At 42.5% G+C, this 20,834-nt stretch overlaps 1 protein-coding gene across 1 annotated transcript; it reads right to left on the reverse strand.

The window, feature by feature from the left end:
- Positions 1-14,613: 14,613 nt before the first annotated feature.
- Positions 14,614-18,550, reverse strand: LOC307232331 (UDP-glucuronosyltransferase 2A2-like; the record flags this gene model as incomplete). Its single annotated transcript, XM_080003299.1, has 6 exons — positions 14,614-14,902; positions 15,838-16,057; positions 16,333-16,420; positions 16,730-16,861; positions 17,074-17,222; positions 17,830-18,550. 6 exons carry the CDS (start codon positions 18,548-18,550, stop codon positions 14,614-14,616), a joined length of 1,599 nt encoding a protein of 532 aa, XP_079859425.1.
- Between the last annotated feature and the right edge of the window lie 2,284 nt (positions 18,551-20,834).

Consider the following 20,834-nt stretch of genomic DNA (forward strand, 5'->3'; position numbering starts at 1 on the left):
GGTTTGACTGGGAGGAGAAAATACAAGTCAAGTGAAGTTGCACTTTAAATATAAGGCACATTTCATACAAGGGCAAACAAATGTTGAAGGCTCAACTCTTATATACAAACTAATTTCTTATACTTTGAAAATAATTATTAACTCAGGGAAACTGAACTCTGATTTTGTGATCATTCTTTGCGCGGTTCATCACACCAGATAAAGTACTAACCAATTAATGTAGGCGCAATAAACAAAGCATATGTTAACACAGCAGATTATTGTGAAGCTATTTACAATGCTTTGGGTTTAAGATTGATATTAAGTTGTAGCGTAACATCGCGCTTCACCTTATAATAAACTGTTATGATTAAGATGTTATGGTAATAACAATGTCTGCTGTACGATTCGCCGTTCGTGCGACATGATTGTTTCTCTGCTCTGTAGGATTGGCTTGTTTGTGTTGCATGTTTTGTAAAACACAGCACGAGTTACAGTTTTCAGAGTTTCCTTTAAACGCAGCACCGGCTCGAGTTGTCTGTCGAGGCGTCGCACTCGCAAGTGGCTGGCGGGGAATGACGTCCGAGAGACAGAGGCTGGGCTTAAATAACTTGGGATGATGACGTCACAAAGTGTCCCGCTCCTAAAACAAATGAATTTACGACAGCTGTATTATTCATTCCTGCTCAAAACGTAGATCAATATTTATTGAAGCCGAACGACAAGACGTCTGAAACGTCCCGGTTCTAACGAGACCTCAACCGTGTCTCTGCATACTGCCTTTGTATTTCAGATACTTTTAGCCCGAATAATGGCAAGATTAAACATTTTAAAAAAGGCAGAGCAATAGCAATAGGGTAAGGGTTAGGGCTGGGGTTAGGGACCGGACCCCTAATTAACCTCATTCATATTGTTTCCAAACAGTTAGAAAGTGCCTCAAATGTCATGAAATAAAAGCACCATGATAGAGAGGGGGTACAAAGATTTAAAAATACATGAAAAATAAATAAACAAGCAGAAAACTCAGAAAATTGCATCCGAACATATGCTTTCCAATAACAGAATTGATACACACATGTTATTATGGTCTCAAGGGGGGAAATGACTTCTTAATGGTTGTCTTTTGTTGGTATTGGCCCACCTTGTGGTCTTTAAGTGCGAGCCATATTGAGTTTTCCACACTGTTATGTACCATATTATTCCTACCAAAAGGAGGATTTGCTCACTGTTTGCCTAAACCTTATTATTTACAATGAAGACAAAATCCAGTTAATAATCAACGACCTTTGGAACGGTGGACCCCGCCACCAACAATGGAGGCAGCATAGAAGTATACAGCAGTATAACCACCACTAATAAACACTAATATTGTGTAGCTCCTAGTGTTATCCCGATACTGGATTTTTAACTTTGATACAATACCTTGAAAGATATCAGATTTTGTTTTCTTGGTTAGAAGCAGAGAACAGCAGAATGCCTGTGGTAAACATTAACAATAATAACACGTTTTTTAACTTAATGAAAACAATATTCTTGAGGCAGTGCACTTGTTCAAAAGCCTCATACATTCAAAGAGCACGACAGTGCAAGTAACAAGAAAAGCAGAGCAATCTTATGCATTTTTAGAAACAAATGAGTTAACAAATAAATAAATCAAATAGAAGTATTTACTATTCTTCCACACGCTGATCAACAACACTTTACTGGGCCATCTTGTTTAATGCTGCAGTGATGTTGAAAGCTGTCACCAACCTCTCGAAAATTCTTTATATCAGTCTGCGTGTCGGTCCTTCAGGTGCTTTGTTCAGTTGGTTGTGGAAGCAGCTTTAGTGAGCACTGCTCTGTAGCATCCCTTGCATATGGGCTTGCTTGTGTCTTTTGCCTTTCCTTCTTCATTGGCCTCAAATGCAAAGTAGTTCCAAACAGCACTCCTGCTATTTTCCTTGTCAACAGAAGCCGGAGTTGGACTCTCCACCGGGTATGTTTAATTAGCTGACAGTGTACAATAACCCGGAGCGAATGAGCCGAGGGCAAGAAGAGCGAGAGAGCGCAGCTGGAATCGAAACTGCGGAAAACGAGGAGTTGCTTGTTATGGGAATAGTGCATCCTTGCCTAGGGTGCATGCTGTTCAGATAGTGCTTGGCAACCATGTTATTGTGGAAGCGGAAAAGGAGGATTTTGCCTACACACCATGGATCAGGCTTGTTGTTCCAGCACATCCCACAGATGCTCCATCGGATTGGGCCCAAACTCCGCCCATCCACATGATGTAGAAGAAAACTTGATTCATCAGACCAGGCCACCTTCTTCCATTGCTCCATGGTCCAGTTCTGATGCTCACGTGTCCATTGTAGGAGCTTTCAGTGGTGGACAGGGGTCAGCATGGACACTGTGACCGCTCCCATACGCAGCAAGCTGTGATGCACTGTGTGTTCTGACACCTTTCTATCATAGCAGCAATAAATTTGTCACCAATTTGTGCAACAGTAGCTCTTCTGTGGGATCAAACCAGACAGGACAGACTTCACTCCCCACATGCATCAATGAGCCTTGGGCATCCATGACCCCGTCGCCGGTTCACCGGTCGTCCTTCCTTGGACCACTTTTGGAAAGTTCTAACCACTGCATACCAGGAACACCCCACAAGACCTGGGTTTCGGAGATGCTCTGACCCAGTTGCCCATTTTTCCTGCTGCCAACTCATCAACTTCAAGAACTGACTGTTCACTTGCTGCCTAATATACCCCCCCCCCTTGACAGGTGCCACTGGAACCAGATGATCATTGTTATTCACTTCACATGTCACTGCTTTTAATGTTGTGGCTGATCCGTGTGTATAACGTGAGTACATTGAACGCCTGTTCCTATCAGCTGCCAACATACCAAATCATACCATATCAAATATGAGATTTTTTTTTATTTTTATATTTTTTTAACAAAATTATCGTTTGGATTACCACTTTAATTAAAAAATATATATATACAAGTCAGAGCCGTTTTAACTGGTAAAAAAATAATAATAATAAAGATCTGATTGGTCTGGTTCTCAGGTCGCTCTCGTCACACCTTGTGGATCTGCTCGGTGCTGTCCAGCGGCGCCCGTCTCGACGCGGGGCAACACGAGTTTCAAGCGGAGAAGTTTGAGGCCGTCGAGCCAGGCGGACGGATGCTACATTCAGCCAACAGCGGAATTCTGAAGACTCCCGACCCTCTTCCGGGGAAAAAGTTCAAAGTCAGAATTCCGAATAGGGATTTTGGAGGGGGGGGGGGGGGGGGTTGCAAGAGCTTCCCAAAACAAACACCCGCGCTGTCCCGAACTCAGGCGGCGGGGCACACATGATGAATGAGGCCAATTCTCACAAATGGCACTGGCCAATTGTGAGAGAAAGGGTCGATAAAAAATACCAAACGGTCGGATTGCTCAATGGACTCGTTGTGGAAGGTGCGGAAGAAATTCTTCTGCAATGATGGGTGAGGTTAATCTGCCCGCTACAAGAAAACAAAAACTGTGAATATTCAAGATTATTTATTCTGCAGAATAAAGAGAAAGGCTCAGTACTGCTCCAAAGCAGTGTTCTGATCACTCTAATCTTATTTCTGATCAAGAGGGCTTTATACAACAACAGAGGGGGTGGCTTGGGTCAGAAGTCATTTACAAGTCTGTGTCCCTCAACTGTCTCCCTGGATGCCAACCTCAAACAGTAAATTCACAGGAACTTGTAAATGACCTAGAAGACGGGACTACAATCCCTTACAGTGCACCCTGTGGTTATTCTCCATCTCCATACAAGGTAAACAGGACCAAATGTGATCTGGTTCTTCCATATAGAATTGACATTGTAGAGAGAAAGAACATTTCTCTTTACATAAAGTTGGGGGATTCCTGCAAAAACAGAGACAATGTTTTAAAAAAAAAAAACAATGATCAGAAGCATTTTTCTCTCGCATTTCCTCATTTTATTCCTACTGGAACAACACCTTAAGGAAAAATGCAATAATGCTTAAATTCCATATAATGTAAATTGGATACAATACAATTATACTTCAGAGATATCATTCAATTCTATCTTACTGGAATCTACTGGGAAAATCTACATCTAATACTAAATTTAACTATATGAACTCATAACCAAATTCCAGATATAATTCAAGGATATCTCCACCTCAAATGGGCCAAACCTCTCTTCTCACATTTGGCTGGAGAAAAGTAAAACACCAGTAAGGGTTATCTACTATACTATGACAACGCACAGGACAAAAAGCACTGGTCATACAGAGAAAAAATCCTGTGTGGCGATCTTACAATTCTAACTAGAAAACAGAAAAAGAAAAAATCATGAATCACATAATGAAATAAACAAAATAAACATAGAGATTTCACTAATTAATAATTCTATTCCGATTAATCAATGGTTATCACTTAATGATGACAACAGCAAATTAATTATGCACGTAATGACTAACGCATCCAATAAGTAAGGAGAAACATAATTAGACAAACATCTTCAAATTTCAACATCTCCGTGTCTCAAGATCTCCTTCATCATCATAAGGTGGTTTCCAATCATCTAGTGGTATGGAGGCAAACTGTCCCGTCACCATATTAGTGATCATTTTACAAAGGATAGGTACTATACACGCTAGACAGCAACATAGCATTAAACGCATTATCACTACAGGAATCAATATCTTTATGAACGTAGAAATCCATGGCCCCAGTGCATTTCTTAGCCAAGCAAAAGGGTCCCAAGTGTTAGCTTGATCATATACAATACATATACATACTTTCATACATATATGCAATGAAATGTAATAATTACACCTCCTTGAGCCGCACTCAATATGTCTAGTACCATACAATTCTGGAGAACCATTAAACGGATCAAAGTGAATTCTTGTTTCTAGCTTCTTTTGCTAGGATAGTTGTATTAATGAACAGTAACAACTTATAATGTATGATATTTAGCCACTTAAAAGCTGTAGATGTACATCCGGACGCTAATATAGACATATAAAAATGTTCTGCTCCACCTACAATCCTATACTCAGCTGGAACCGATGTCACGGACATATGTTCCTGATCGTCTTACATGCACATCTCGATGGGTCTTGGTCAGATTATACATGTAAATTGGCATATCTAACATAATTGGTGTGCAAATGCCAGTCCAATTCTTGGGCAGACCTGCATACGCCATGTTTCCATGAGGTGTCTGGAATGTTTGGGGTGAAGAAGGGCCCCGGGGTCCCAAGAGAGAGGGCCCATTGCCCGGGGTCCCGGTGATAAGGGAGGTGGAATGTGCTTAGATGTATGTCAGCCAGGCGCTGAACTGTGACCCACAGATTGGAATCCGATGTGCTACGTTATCTCTGTACAAGTATAAAGGACACTCCCTAGTACCATTCGGGAGAGAACGCGTTGGCTCCCTTCTCTCCCAGACATCCATGGAAAGTCTGGTTTGATGCTGTTTTTCCTTGTAATAAACCTTTTATTATAATCAAGTCAGCGTCAGCGGGGATTCTTTCTTCATCTGCACATCATGGACAACAAAGAAACTACAAATTGGCGTCACGACCAAGATCTGTTGGGCCTCACCTGCCACTGCTGTCAGCTTCAGCGAAGTTACCACTTTAAACACCTCAGGGTGAGCGTTCTCTCACAAATACGAGCTGCTGTGTGGTCTGTGAAGCAGTTGTGTTTTGTGCAGGAAGGCTACACTGACAAGAGCAGATTGTGTGGAGATGAGAGATGATGTGTTGATGTGTGAAGTGGGTTTCCGTCTAAATTGGGGTTTTTTAAGTCGTAAAAAAGAAGAAAAAGAGAAATAGAGAATACAGACAAGAGAAATAAGAAATAATTTAAAAGAGAATTAAGTTGAAGTAAATAGTAATAGTCGAATGGCAGAACTAGGAACAAAAAGGAGCTAAATAACCATGCAATATTAATGAAGACAGGGCCCGTATCTTCTTAACGGTAAGATGTGTACATTAGCTGCTGAGTGAAAGTTGGCCGTTTGAAAATATAGCATAGTCAAATCTGTGTAAGAAAAACAGAGAAAATAACCCTGGCGAGGGGAATTGGCTAAATGTGAAATAATATGAAATAATATGAAAAAGATGAAAGTGAAGTGAAAAATAGTTAAAAGTCAAAGGGTTAAAAGAGGAAATAAGATGAAAAATGAAGTTTGAGAAAAGTGGGAAAAACAGGGCTGTACCAGCCAAGGAGAACTAGTGTACATTGACCATGCATGATGAAAGATAATTTGTTAAAAGTTTGGCCAAAGGGAAAATTTCAATGCAATTAGAAGATAATAAATAAGTCAACGTTAAAATATAAGGTTAAGCACTGTTGAAGTCTTTGGAGGATCAGATGTACTGCAGGACAGACAGTCTGTGTGTGTGTCTCTGTGTGTGTGTGTGTGTGTGTGTGTGTGTGTGTGTCTCTGTGTGTCTGTGTGTGTGTGTGTGTGTCTCTGTGTGTGTGTGTGTGTGTGTGTGTGTGTGTGTGTGTGTGTGTGTGTCTGTCTCTGTGTGTGTCTCTGTGTGTGTGTGTGTGTGTGTGTGTGTGTGTGTGTGTGTGTGTGTGTGTGTGTGTGTGTGTGTGTGTGTGTGTGTCTCTGTGTGTGTGTGTGTGTGTGTGTGTGTGTGTGTGTGTGTGTGTGTGTGTGTGTGTGTGTGTGTCTGTCTGTCTGTGTGTGTGTGTGTGTGTCTGTGTGTGTGTGTGTGTGTGTGTGTGTGTGTGTGTGTGTGTGTGTGTGTGTGTGTGTGTGTGTGCCGCACGGTTTAAGATGAGTTGAGAGATTTGTGTAATGTTCGTGTGTATGAGTAAATTATATAGAGAATATATGTCTCATTAAACAGGTATACATAGGTGGTGAGTGGTTTGATTAATACATAAGGAAAGACATTTTTGCCTCTTTAGTGCTAAAAAAAATATGAACCTTTTACAGGACGTTATACATTTGATAAAGATATGAGCCTTCTGAGGGAAGGAGTAGAGCAACCAACAACCGTTTGCTTACACATGCATGTACACATTCAGAAAAAGAAAGAAAAGTCTCCTGTTCTGATTTTGAAAGTAGGATTTGTGGATTGTTTGATTAGTGTGTGGGTTCTTTCTTTGCCTTTTTCATGCTTGTTGTGTGTGTGTGTGTGTGAATGTGCTTGCTGTGAGTTTTGTCTGGTTAAAAGAATAGATAGTCTTATTGAAATAGAAGGAGAAGCTGGTTACAGGATGTTCACTCGCTGACGACCAGTCCATACCGGAAGTCTTGGCTAAATTTAAGAGGTGGAGCAAGGGGTGGTGCTTCATACAGAGTGGAGATTAGTTAACTCCTCCTGACAAGAGGGGGTGTGAAGAAGCCCCCCCTCTACTCTTTTCTCTCAGTATGTTAGAAGAAAAGAAAAAAATAATATAAATAAAATAAAATTAATTAGATAAATAGAATAAAAAATAATTAATTAGGTGATATCAGATTGACTTATATACTCTTTGGATTTAAATGCATTTTATGAATAAAAGTAAACATTGCTTTATTTCAAATGCGTGAGAAATGAGAAAGCTGATAACGCATGTCTCACTGAATTGTATTACAGTGTTTATAAGAATTTAGAGTGGTCTGAAGACACTGAACACTTGTGTTGTTCTATTTCTTTTTTTCTTTCTTCCTCTCTTTTACTATGCTGAGTGAAAGCTTGAGGAAAGACAGAGAAGATTGAATGTGTCTGAATTGGATCATCCAAAGGCCAGATGACAAGACATCTGGCAGTACATCACAGACACTGAAGCTTGCGGATGACAGCGCTTTACATTTACATTTACATTTAGTCATTTATCTGACGCTTTTATCGAAAGTGACTCACAAGGGAGAATAAAATTCAAGCTACATTGCGACAGAGACATTAGTGTAATAATAAATACTGCTAGGTAGTGCTAAGTAATTGTAAGTTAGGAGAGGAGGTACTCTCTGAAGAGCTGGGTCTTCAAGTGCTTCTTAAAGACAGAGAGGGAGGCCCCTGCTCTGGTCATTTTTGGCAGCTCGTTCCGCAACATGGAACTAAAAACGCTCATTTGATGAGCGCAGCGTCCGGGGGGTAACATGTGCTTTTTCAAGAGCATTTAAGTAGATGGGAGCATTCCCAACAATCACTCTGTAGGCCAGCATAAGAGACTTGAACTTGATGCGAGCGGCTACAGGTAACCAGTGGAGCTCGATGAGCAGCGGAGTGACATGTGCCCTCTTTGGCTGGTTGAATAACAGTCGCGCCGCCGCGACTGGTGTATCATCTGCAGTGGCTTCTGTATCATCTGTATCATCTGTATCATCTGCAGTGGCTTCACCGCACAGGCCGGCAAGCCTGTTAAGAGAGCGTTGCAGTAGTCGAGACGGGACATCACCAAGGTTTGTACCAGCAGTTGAGTGACATATTGGGTCAGGTACGGCCTGACTTTTTGGATGTTGAATAGTGCGAAGCGGCAGGACCGGGAGAGGGCGGCAACATGGTCCGAGAATGTCAGTTGGTCATCAATAATGACACCTAGAATCCCTGCAGCCTTGGTAGGAACAAGAGATAGAGAGTCAATTTTAATATCAATGTTGTTATAAATACCTTGTTTGGCCGAGAAGAACAGCAGTTCCGTCTTCGGCAGGTTTAGTTGAAGATGATAATCCTTCATTCATGTGGATATGTCAGCGAGACAATCCGAGATCCACGTCGAGACAGTGGGGTCGTCGGGCGGGAAGGACAGATAGAGTTGAGCACCATCCGCATAGCAGTGATATGAAAAGAGATGCGAGCGGATGATCAGGCCCAGTGAGGTATAGATATGGCAAAGAGGAGGGGTCCCAGCACCGAGCCTTGGGGCACCCCTGTGGTGAGGTTGTGAGGCACAGACAGCTGGCCTTGCCATGCCATGCCACACTGAACGAGCGCCCGGTGAGGTAAGATTCGAACCAGGAGGGTGCACTGCCAGATATGCCCATACTTGAGAGTATGGACAGGAGTATGCTGTGATTGACAGTGTCAAAAGCAGCTGATAAGTCTAGCAGAATGAGAACCGAGGATTTAGCAGCAGCTTTAACAGTTTTTAAGGCCTCTGTCACAGACAACAGGGCTGTTTTGGTGGAGTGACCACTTTTGAAGCCAGATTGAAGTGTATCGAGAAGGTTGTTTTTTGACAGGTATTCTGTTACCTGTCTAGAGACCGCCCTCTCTATGTTTTAGAAAGGAATGGGAGGAGAGAGACCTGCCAATAGTTTTCTATTTGAGTGGGATTGAGTGAGGGTTTTTTTGAGCAGTGGTGCGACCCTAGCCACTTGGAGGGGAAAGTGTCGGAAGTTTGGGAAGAATTAATCATATGTGTGATTGCCGGGGTGATAGTCGGTGATATGGCTTGAAGGAGGTTAGATGGGATCGGATCTAGCGGACAGGTAGTAGGACGGCTACATGTTAGTAGTTTAGATACCTCACTTTCAGCGAGGGGGGTGAAACCAAGGAACAATGAGCCTAGTGCTGGAGAAGACAGGTTGTGAGTAAGTTGTTTAGTGAATTGGCTGCTGATGGCTGCCACTTTGTTAGTAAAAAAGGAGGCAATTGGAATCCTGAATCCATCTGAACAAGGCCAGTGCGGTTTTATCCACAAACTCTTTCAATAGGCACGTGCAATTACCTATATGTGTATACGTTTAGTTATAACCTACATAATTGATGCATGTTTAGCTTGTTTTCACACATAGGCTTACAGTAGTTCTTTTTCATATATTGCATTTGCAATTTTTTAGTGGGAACCTTGGCAACGGACTGACTAATTAAGGCATTTGCCTAATTAATGGAGTATCAATGATTTGATTGATCACTTGTGGAAAAGCTGATTTGATTTAAATACTGTTGAGTGCTGTGAATATTGGTTTCATTATCTGAGTATGGTTTACCTTGATTGAGGCTGTTTTGAGATTGAACATTGATATAATTTTGATAATTTAAGATAAATTAGTGTAATCAGATGTATCAGATGATGAACAAGTGAATTTGCTTTCATAAGTGGGTAGCTATTGGTCTCCTTTGGGGTTGGTAAATTCAGTTGTTTTTGGGTGAGTGTGATTACACAGTGCTTTATAAATAATTTTTTAATAATTCGATTCGATCTACAATAAAAGAAAATAAGAGGGTCATTATAATGTCAAAAATGGATACTCAAATTACAAAAGCAATCACTCCTGTTGATGTAGTGTGAAAGAATAATCCCCTTATTCAAGATATTGCAAAAATATCAGGAAAAAGGAGCAAGCGTTGGCCTGACATTGAACAACCGTGGCCAGTTGAAGGAACTCTTAACCCGGATGTGATTAAAACAATGCAGGTGCTTGTGTCCACATATAAAGCAAATCAAAAGAAAGGTAAGAAAGGAAAGAGACGTACGGAGAAAAGACAAACCGAACTTGGCATTCTGCAGCTGTTCGAAAAGGAGGGACAGAAATTGTTCGGAGCTGCAAAAGAAAAAAGGGGACGGGGTATACAAGAAATAAAGAAAAATTGATGGAGAAGATTACTGCACCCTTCTCAGATACAGCATCTGTAAAGAAGCCCCTGCTTTATGAGAAGGAGGTGAAGTTCACTGATGCTCATCCACAGCTCCCAGTGATTACACAGGAGGGGAACTATCTCTTCAAAGATGAGAATGAGCAAATAAATAGAGCTGGGCAAGGCTAAAACAACCATAAAGTTTTACCCGAGCTCCAACAGTATAAAGAGAAGGAACCGTTTGGGAAGCAGACAACGAGTCAGAAGTCTGGAAATAGGAGAAGAGATTGTGAGTGATTCAGACGAAGCTATTGGAGCATACGACCCAGCAGTCAGACGGATGTTGGGTAAAGCGGAGAAAAGAGGAGATCGGCCAGTGAGGAAAATGGTTCCAGGAACGGACGACACGGATGAGAGTGAACAGGGTTAAAGTATGAAGAATCGGAGAAAGAAAGTGATGAAGAATCGGAGAAAGAAGGTCAGACGCAGGTTTTAAGAGAGATTGAGAGGAGAATAGACAAATGCCTCGAGGACCTACGTTTCTCCATATGTCCTGACGTTCAACAAGTATTGGAAAAACAATTACAAGAATTACTGATAACGGAGAAGAAACTACAGAAGAAAAATCCTCAAAAGCCAGACACTTTGAGGTATGGACTATGTCCAAGAAAAGGAAAGAGACCCCACAAAATGTGTCCAGTGATAATTGGAGGACAAAATTTAGAGTACAAGCCTTGGCAGAATACAGACATGTCTAACGTAAAAACATTACATTTACATTTACATTTACATTTAGTCATTTAGCAGACGCTTTTATCCAACGCGACTTACAAGGGAGAATAACATTCAAGCTACAAAAAAGTTACCCACTCGTCAAGATAGAGCATATCCGTGGATCTCAAAGCTGGAAGAGGTTTTGGTGGGAACATAGCCTGCCATGGGAGATATTAAGAGACTTTTGGCTAGCCTCATAGGTGTCCCAGCAATGGAGGAGATCCTGCAGGCGGCAGACCTTAACAGATATTTGGCAACTGCAGTGTATGATCCAGAATTGTTTGCTGCAAGTAGAGGTCGGATGTGGAGAGCATTGAGAGATGTATTTCCAACAAACGTACACTCGGACAACATCTTTATTGAGTTATTGGGCCCACAGGAAAATCCAAGAGCTTATGTGTCAAGGGCTCATCAAGTGTGGAGAAATGTCACAGCAAATGATCCAGATTTGAATCAAATGGAGAAATCAATTCTCCGAGCCAAAATACAGAAGGGGCTGCCTCTACAAGTGAGGAGCAAATTGGCAGAAGTGGTTGGTCTTGGAAGCATGACCAAAGGTGTTAATACGGATCACATAGAACATCAAGTGGAGCTATATCGGAAAAACGAGCATGACCAGAAGGAACAGGACCAGGAGACTCTCAGAAAACTCAACCAAATACAGTTGGTGGATAATAAGAAGAAGGAAAAGAAACAAGCTGTGGTTATGCAGAGCGAGTCACAACCAAATCAATTACCACCACAACCACAGCAAGAACAGATTCAAGTTCATCCACCTGTGATCCCCACTGTCTCCTTTCCACAGCCAGTTTTTGATCAACCACAAATATGGAGAGGAAGAGGTCAAGGAAATTTAGGAAGAGGTAGAGGAGGAAATTTCCAACAGTCTCAAGGAGCGTGTCATAATTGTGGACAACAAGGCCACTTTGCTCATGACTGTTACAGGTTCAGAGGAGGCTTCAGGAGGAGGCCAAAGAGAAGGTTTACTTACTTGGTGAATGAGGGCATACAGGCAGTTGGTGTGAGGGAGGAAGATGCGCAAGACAGAAGGTATTGTAGGCAGATGATGCACTGTGGCGCCCCCTAACGGGAGCCGCCAAAAGAAAAAGAAGAATTCCGGTCTTGTTACAGTTAATTAAATAATTTGGCGATTTTTCTTTTCATGTCAAATTTAAGTAAATCAATTCCGGACTCTTGGTGGTGAAATGAGGAATTAAAGGAGCAGCTATGAAGATAAACACTGATGATTATCTTGATAAAGAGCATGACATTGAGAAAAGTGTGCTACATGTGACTTTAATGGTGGCTGAAGGATTTGAGCAGAAGCATATAGGATAAATGATGTCAGAAGCTGAGGAAGACATTTTTGTACCAATAAAGGAGAATCTAGCTATCTGGATAAGTGAAGAACAGAAGTTCATGAAAATCATGATCTCAGCTCAAGGAGAAGGACAACCACAAGTGGTAAAGATGACACGTGAGTCAATGTTCAGAGCTAAATTGGACTCAGACTGCATGAGAGAGGAGATGCTGCAACAAATTCCAGAATGTTGGTGGTCACGACACACACTGACGTTGGACTTGTGAAGTCAGCCCAACCGGTGAGAGTTGAACTGCGACCAGGAACCAAACCTCCTTGGAAGAACCAGTACCCACTAAAGGAGGAGGCAATAAAAGGGATTGAGCCACAAATTGAAGGGCTGTTAAAAGCAGGTGTAGTGGAAATATGTTCAGATCCTCGGAATAATACGCCCATATTGCCTCTAAAGAAACCAGATGAGTCCTATCGCTTGGTACATGATTTAAGAGCGGTAAATGAAGTGGTGGCAGACTTTCCAGCTGATGTCCCAGATCCACATACCTTGTTAGCTCAAATTCCTCCAGAGGCTACACACTTCACAGTGTTGGATTTGTGTGGAGCATTTTTCAGTGTTCCACTGAGCGAAGAAAGTCAAGGGTTGTTTGGATTCACATACAAAGGACAAACCTTCAAGTACAAGAGACTCCCTCAAGGATTCAAACATAGCCCTCAAATTTTCAATAAAGTGTTGCAGGATGACTTGGCGGGGATTGATCAGATCTTGAAAAGTACTGTCATTCCGTATGTGGAGGACATCGTCATTTGTTCACCAGATAAGGAAACGTGCCATGAAGACTCAATCAAACTGTTGCAGCTATTGGCAGACAAAGGACACAAGGCCTCTCAGAAGAAGCTGCAGTATTGTCAAGAAAAAGTAGTTTATTTGGGTCAAACAATAACTCATGGACACAGAAGCATCTCTGAGAGTCATTTGGAAACCATTTGAACGGCACCAAAGCCGTTTATACATTCACTTGTTTCATTGAGATTTTTATCAGCCAGGAGGCTAAACAAAGCCCAAGAAACTGATAGAATCTCTCCGAACTCATCTCATCCATATGTGTTCCAAAGCAATCAATCATGTGAAAGTGTATTATAATAGAGCCTTGAACTCTATTCTTTTCCTCACTATTTAAAGCTTTCTGAAACTAGTTTCGTTTTTTATTATCAATACCTCCAAAATAAAATAAAATAAAAAATAGTAAAAACAATAAACAAAACAATAATTAAAATCATAATAATAACAATGATTATAATTGTTTTTGATTTTATTTTGATTGTATTTTAATTATTCTGATGATTCAACTAAAGTGTTGGTAATGCTCGAACAGCCTAAAGTCACTAAAGTCACTACATCTGTCTACTGGGAAAATTGCTTTTCTTTTTACTTCTAAAAACTCAATTGAAATTTTATTTCCGAGGTCGTTTCTGCCTCCACTTCCTGATCTGTTGAAATCGTAAATGATATATTATTGTCTCTTGACCACTTTGCTCCATTAGAAACAAACAAAAACAATATAATCAATGCAGGCCTGTGGCCACTAGAGGGTTCCCTTGCCCAAGCCCTTCTTTCCTCAAACTTTCTACTGGCTGCAGTAGACCCTTGGGACCCTCTTTGCTTTACTGCTTGTCGTTATCATGACATTTGGAGCACTTTCCCAAAGAAAGTGTGGCCTCAACTTAAGAATCATAAAAAACGAATCAGCCAAAACATGCATGAAATGCATGCATAAAAATGCATGGAGAATGGATAGGACTACAAGGAATTAGAACAGATTCACACATTTTAACCTGTGGTGTGCTACCACGTTTATTTCACTCCAGATCAGTTTAACTTAAGGCAGTTGGTGAGTCAATTCAAAAGTCAATTGATTAAACATGTAATAATAAAAATCATATCAAGACACACAAACACAGTGGAAGTTCTATCGCATGAACACTCCGAACACAACCTGGAGCACACATCTATTTGGACGCCCTCACTCTGCCTTGCTTTTTGTCTTGCCGTTCGTCCGACCGCAGCACCTCCGCAGGCAGATGCCGCAGGTCTTGACAAAGAGGAGGAGGAGGAGGAGTACAATGGAGAGGAGGAGGGCGAGGACGTCCAAGCTGTGGTACTGGTACCAGGTGAGCTCGTAGGCCCCCACCCTCAGGTGCTTGGCTCCGTTGTTCCGCATCGCAAACTCGATCCAGAACACGGCCTCGTCCCTGGGGCTGATGGGCCTGTCGTGGTGGATTCTGGAAAGCCGCATGACGCTCTCCTTGTACCTGGAAGAACGGCAGCGGAGAAACAATACGTGTGGATCTACTTTACACGTCTTTAAGCCGGATGACAACCATCCCGACAAAAATGTCTCCTAATAACTAGACAATGTGCAGGATGCGTTCCAATCAGTCACTGGTTAGTGGACTAACTGGTGTCAGCCATACTGTACAGTGTTCTGAATCTAATTTGAAAAGGTTGATCCAGGACATTCATCAGTATCTGTAGCTCAGCAAGCCTAGAGCCCGCTTATTATACCGTCTTGTTATATAAACCTTCTATGTAGGGGGATGGGAATGAGTGAACCTGTGGTGTGGGGGTAGTGTGGTTTGAGCAGCCACACCTGTCCTGGGTCTAGGTAATTGGGGACCCAGGATCAGAGTGGCTGTACACCTGTTGCTCGTTGGTTGGTCAAACGAGCAACAGGTAAAACCTCCATCCCCACACACACCCAGCAGAGGAGCCCTTGTCATGACAAGGGTCCATGTGCTCCTGGACTAATTCCACCTAGCCCACTCTCTACAATAAACTCTGTCTGAAATCCTGTCGCCTGTGGTTCTGTGGTCCTGCCACAGAACCACCACACTCAGAACTGCCACACTCTGCCCAAGTGGGCGGAGTGTGGCAGTTCTGCGAAACTCCCACAGTTCGGCGAAACTTTCACAGAACCATCTATGGGGGAGGTCTGCAATGTGATCTGCATCTGCATAAAATGCATCCAGTGATTTCCCAGAAGGTGTTTAATATGACTTCCACTCTTTGACTTTTAGTTTGAAGGGATGAGTGTAAATGCCTTGTTATTCAGCATTTTACCGCAGCCTCTCGTGTTTGTGCATGGGAAATGTATTGAATTTCAAGCCACCACCCAAACATATTTCATATCATATCCTCGATATTTTAATGGGCTGTCAATGCCGTCACACACGTTGATCCAACTCACGAGGGCTCGTTGATGACGGCCTTGAGGGCATCCACGAGGTCCTGGGTCTCCATGGAGTTGAAGTCCATGATGAGTGCAGCCCCCTTGGCCTTCATGTGCACCATGTTGTCTGGCTGGTCAGAAAACACTGGGATTCCCACCATGGGGACACCGTGGTAGATCGCTTCGTAGATGCCATTTGAGCCTCCGTGGGTGATGAACGCTCTGGCCTTGGGATGACCTGTTGGATAGAAAACAAATCAAACTAACCTACTTCTCCAGAAGCAGTGTGTCATTTTACTGTAACGTTTTCCAGTACTGTATGGCAGGTCAAGTGACTTTTATTACTATACATCTGCAGCCCCAAAGGGCAACGGACTTCAAGTCATCCCAAGTACCTTTGGGTGAGGGTTAGCATTTTTTTTTAGCTATTTAATGTTTTGTTGAAACTCCCTGGGCACTACAATCCCCAAACGTGTTTGGTCGATCAGTGATTTGAACTTCTACTGCAAGTACCCAGCAGGTCGTTCTGTGGGATCCAGTCATAGATCCTTGTATTGGCACCCAGAGTCTCTGGTTTCTCTCCACTGTGTTTCCACAGAACCTGTTGGAGATAACATTGAGACCCACACATAGAAACATTCCATAACAAGTGAACATGTCATGCCCATTGTTTATATACATTTTAGAGCAAGAGATTATTTTGCCGAGGGACAGCAGGCAGTGTGAAATGAAACCTTAAGGGAAACTACGACATAAATGCTTGTGTCAATAAAAATCAATGCCTTGTAAGTGAGTTTTGCCTCTCTAGACCACAAATGAGTTATTTGCAGAGGTTGCTTTTGCTTACCACAAACTGTTAAATGTGTTTAATGATGCCTTTTAGTGGTTCCATGCAAAGCTGGTATCTTACCTTTTGCGGGAATTGAGAAAGAGCCGATGCGATCATGTTTCCCTTCTCTGTGGTGATGTTCTTGATCAGAGACCCGAGGGTAAAAACCACAATACCAGCATCTCCAGAGCTCTGCACGAATCCCTCCATATCCTAGAGGACGAGAAAATGTTAAAAATTTGATATATTATCTTTGCTCTATATACCTCCATTTTGACGTGACCTGCAGTTGTGTAGGCCAAAAATGTAGTGTGTTTTATTTGTGAGCATCCGACCGATAAACAGTAGAAACTGCAGTTAAAACAGCAACAGACAGATTTTTACTGGTATTGCTGGTTTACTCATCGTATTTCTTTTGTTATTACCTCAGGTAAAGGTTTGGCAGGCCTGCAGTGGATCCCACCAACAAATTTGAAGTTGGGTAGGAAAGGACGGGGAAAGTCAAAGTCCCAGTAGGTTCGTATCAGCCAGAAGTCAGCTCTACCCACCAACTCACAAAAACCGGTGGGCTTACCTTTCACAACGTAAAAAGCAAAGAAAGTCACATGTGTAGCTTCTAATGTGTCTAGAGATTTTCATTTACATTCACTAATATGAAAATTGTGCAGCTAGAACGTGTGTGTCTTTCCTTCGGTAGCGTCTCCTTTGAGGCACTGCCTCAAGTGTTCTTCTTCAGCCTAGGGGCACGTGTGTCAAGGTGTTTGGTTAAACAGAGCTTCAGTGTGTAGCCGCCTTATCATCATCACTGTACAAGGGACTTCACATTAGATGCTGTGTATTATTGTATGTCCAGGCATTCCATATTGTATCCGTATTGATTTACTATGGGTATTGATTTGAACAGTAACCAAAGTTTAAATGGCAGTAGCAGTGATGACTTCCAGGCCCCCTGCTGCCTTGTCTTATTTATAGATGTCCAATGCTTGTATTCGACTCCAATGGCCCCCAATTGGAGAAGAATTCAAGGGCTCATGGTGATCCTGAACATTGTTCTTTCAGATTGTAACCCTGGTCCATAAAAATTTATTTAACCTAACACAGCTCTTTGATGCACGAATAGCATAGTAACTGGCCTATCCAAGTTTGAGTTATTGCCACCATTAACCGGCATAGTCACTCACCTCTTACCTCCGTGTAGTATTTATCCACATCTGGCCACATATAGTACGCCAATATGTCCTGAGAGGCGTAAAAGACAAAGTTAAACAGCCTCTCTTGGAAGTTCATTTTGTCAGTCAGTTTGCTCCTGGCACCAGGGACAAACGAGGGTGGAGCAGGTAGTTGTCCACACAGCCTCTCCCAGGAGTGGGTTATGGAAAAGCGCAGAGTGTAGACCAAGGGAATGCCTAGCATCTCAGCCACCAACTCACTGCCGAAATAGATGGGGTCAGCCAGCATCAGATCATACCTGGCCTCCTTCAGCTTACCCATGACCGTGTCAGATTTCACCACACCGTCCAAGTACTGGAAAGAGCAGTTCATGTGTTTTCTAAGTAATTCCATTAATCTAAACTGTATCTGAGGGAAATTCAAATGGTCCATCTCATACAGGGACAAATGGATAAGCTCCTCCATGAACTCCTCCAAGGCCTCCTTCGAGAGCGAGGAGTTGAAGGGCTCGTAACGGAGGCGCGAGGGCTCGCTGGTGTTCATGAACAGCGAGGAGCTGGGCTTCAGCACCGTGACCCGGTGTCCCCTGTCCACGAGCGTTTCCAGGACGGGCTTCAGGTTGATCCAGTGACTGCCCTCGGTGTACCAGACCAAAATGTTTCCGCCGTCAACGTACCCCGTCGCACAAAGAACCAGCAGCAGACATGCAGACAGGCCCTGTTGCGGCTTCATGGCGACTGTTTCACTGGGAGAGAATACAAGTCAAGTCACACTTTAAATATAAGGCACATTTCATACCAGGGCAAACAAATGTTGAAGGCTCAACTCTTATATACAAATTTTTCTCGTATACTTTAAAAATAATTATTTACTCCGGGAAACTGAACTCTGATTTTGTGATCACTCCTTGCGCGGTTCATCACACCAGATAAAGTACTAACCACTTAATGTACAAGGGTGAAAGGTGAGGCGCAATAAACAAAGCATATGTTAACACAGCAGATTATTGTGAAGCTATTTACAATGCTTTGGGTTTAAGATTGATATTAAGTTGTAGCGTAACATCGCGCTTCACCTTATAATAAACTGTTATGATTAAGATGTTATGGTAATAACAATGTCTGCTGTACGATTCGCTGTTCGTGCGACATGATTGTTTCTCTGCTCTGTAGGATTGGCTTGTTCGTGTCGCATGTTTTGTAAAACACAGCACGAGTTACAGTTTTCAGAGTTTCCTTTAAACGCAGCACCGGCTCGAGTTGTCTGTCGAGGCGTCGCACTCGCAAGTGGCTGGCGGGGAATGACGTCCGAGAGACGGAGGCTGGGCTTAAATAACTTGGGATGATGACGTCACAAAGTGTCCCGCTCCTAAAACAAATGAATGTACGACAGCTGTATTATTCATTCCTGCTCAAAACGTAGATCAATATTGATTGAAGCCGAACGACAAGACGTCTGAAACGTCCCGGTTCTAACGAGACCTCAACCGTGTCTCTGCATACTGCCTTTGTATTTCAGATACTTTTAGCTCGAATAATGGCAAGATTAAACATTTAAAAAAAGGCAGAGCAATAGCAATAGGGTAAGGGTTAGGGCTGGGGTTAGGGACTGGACCCCTAATTAACCTCATTCATATTGTTTCCAAACAGTTAGAAAGTGCCTCAAATGTCATGAAATAAAAGCACCATGATAGAGAGTGGGTACAAAGACTTAAAAATACATGAAAAATATATAAACAAGCAGAAAACTCAGAAAATTGCATCAGAACATATGCTTTCCAATAACAGAATTGATACACACATGTTATTATGGTCTCAAGGGGGGAAATGACTTCTTAAATGGTTGTCTTTTGTTGGTATTGGCCAACCTTGTGGTCTTTAAGTGCGAGCCATATTGAGTTTTCCACACTGTTATGTACCATATTATTCCTACCAAAAGGAGGATTTGCTCAATGTTTGCCTAAACCTTATTATTTACAATGAAGACAAAATCCAGTTAATAATCAACGACCTTTGGAACGGTGGACCCCGCCAACAATGGAGGCAGCATAGAAGAGCACAAACCGATCAGCCACAACAGTAAAACCACCACTAATAACCACTAATATTGTGTAGCTCCTAGTGTTATCACGATACTGGATTTTTAACTTTGATACAATACCTTGAAAGATATCAGATTTTGTTTTCTTGGTTAGAAGCAGAGAACAGCAGAATGCCTGTGGTAAACATTAACAATATTAACACGTTTTTTAACTTAATGAAAACAATATTCTTGAGGCAGTGCACTTGTTCAAAAGCCTCATACATTCAAAGAGCACGACAGTGCAAGTAACAAGAAAAGCAGAGCAATCTTATGCATTTTTAGTAACAAATGAGTTAAAAAATAAATAAATCAAATAGAAGTATTTACTATTCTTCCACACGCTGATCAACAACACTTTACTGGGCCATCTTGTTTAATGCTGCAGTGATGTTGAAAGCTGTCACCAACCTCTCGAAAATTCTTTATATCGGTCTGCGTGTCGGTCCTTCAGGTGCTTTGTTCAGTTGGTTGTGGAAGCAGCTTTAGTGAGCACTGCTCTGTAGCATCCCTTGCATATGGGCTTGCTTGTGTCTTTTGCCTTTCCTTCTTCATGGCACGGTGGCGCAGTGCATTGCACTGCTGCCTCACAGCAAGAAGGTCCTGGGTTCGATTCCCGCCTGGGGCGCTGTTGGCACCGTGCTCCGGCGGGTTATCTTCCAAAAAACAGGAGCCTTTCTGTGTGGAGTTTGCATGTTCTCCCCGTGCTCACATGGGGTTTCCTCCACCTCACGTCAGTAAGGACCCCCACCAAAAACATGCACCCATCATCGTCTGACCAGCGATGGACACTTATCACCTGGTCCCCGGGCGCGTCCACGTACGCTGCCCACTGCTCGTGGCTGTGCCCCCGGAGGAAGGACAAGCCAGGATGGTTCAAAAGCAGAGGAGCCATTTCACCGGCCACCATCAAGCATGTGCGTGTGTGTGAGAGCAT

The sequence above is a fragment of the Zeus faber genome (assembly GCF_960531495.2).
Source record: "Zeus faber genome assembly, chromosome: 7".
Classification (NCBI taxonomy): Eukaryota; Metazoa; Chordata; class Actinopteri; order Zeiformes; family Zeidae; genus Zeus; species Zeus faber.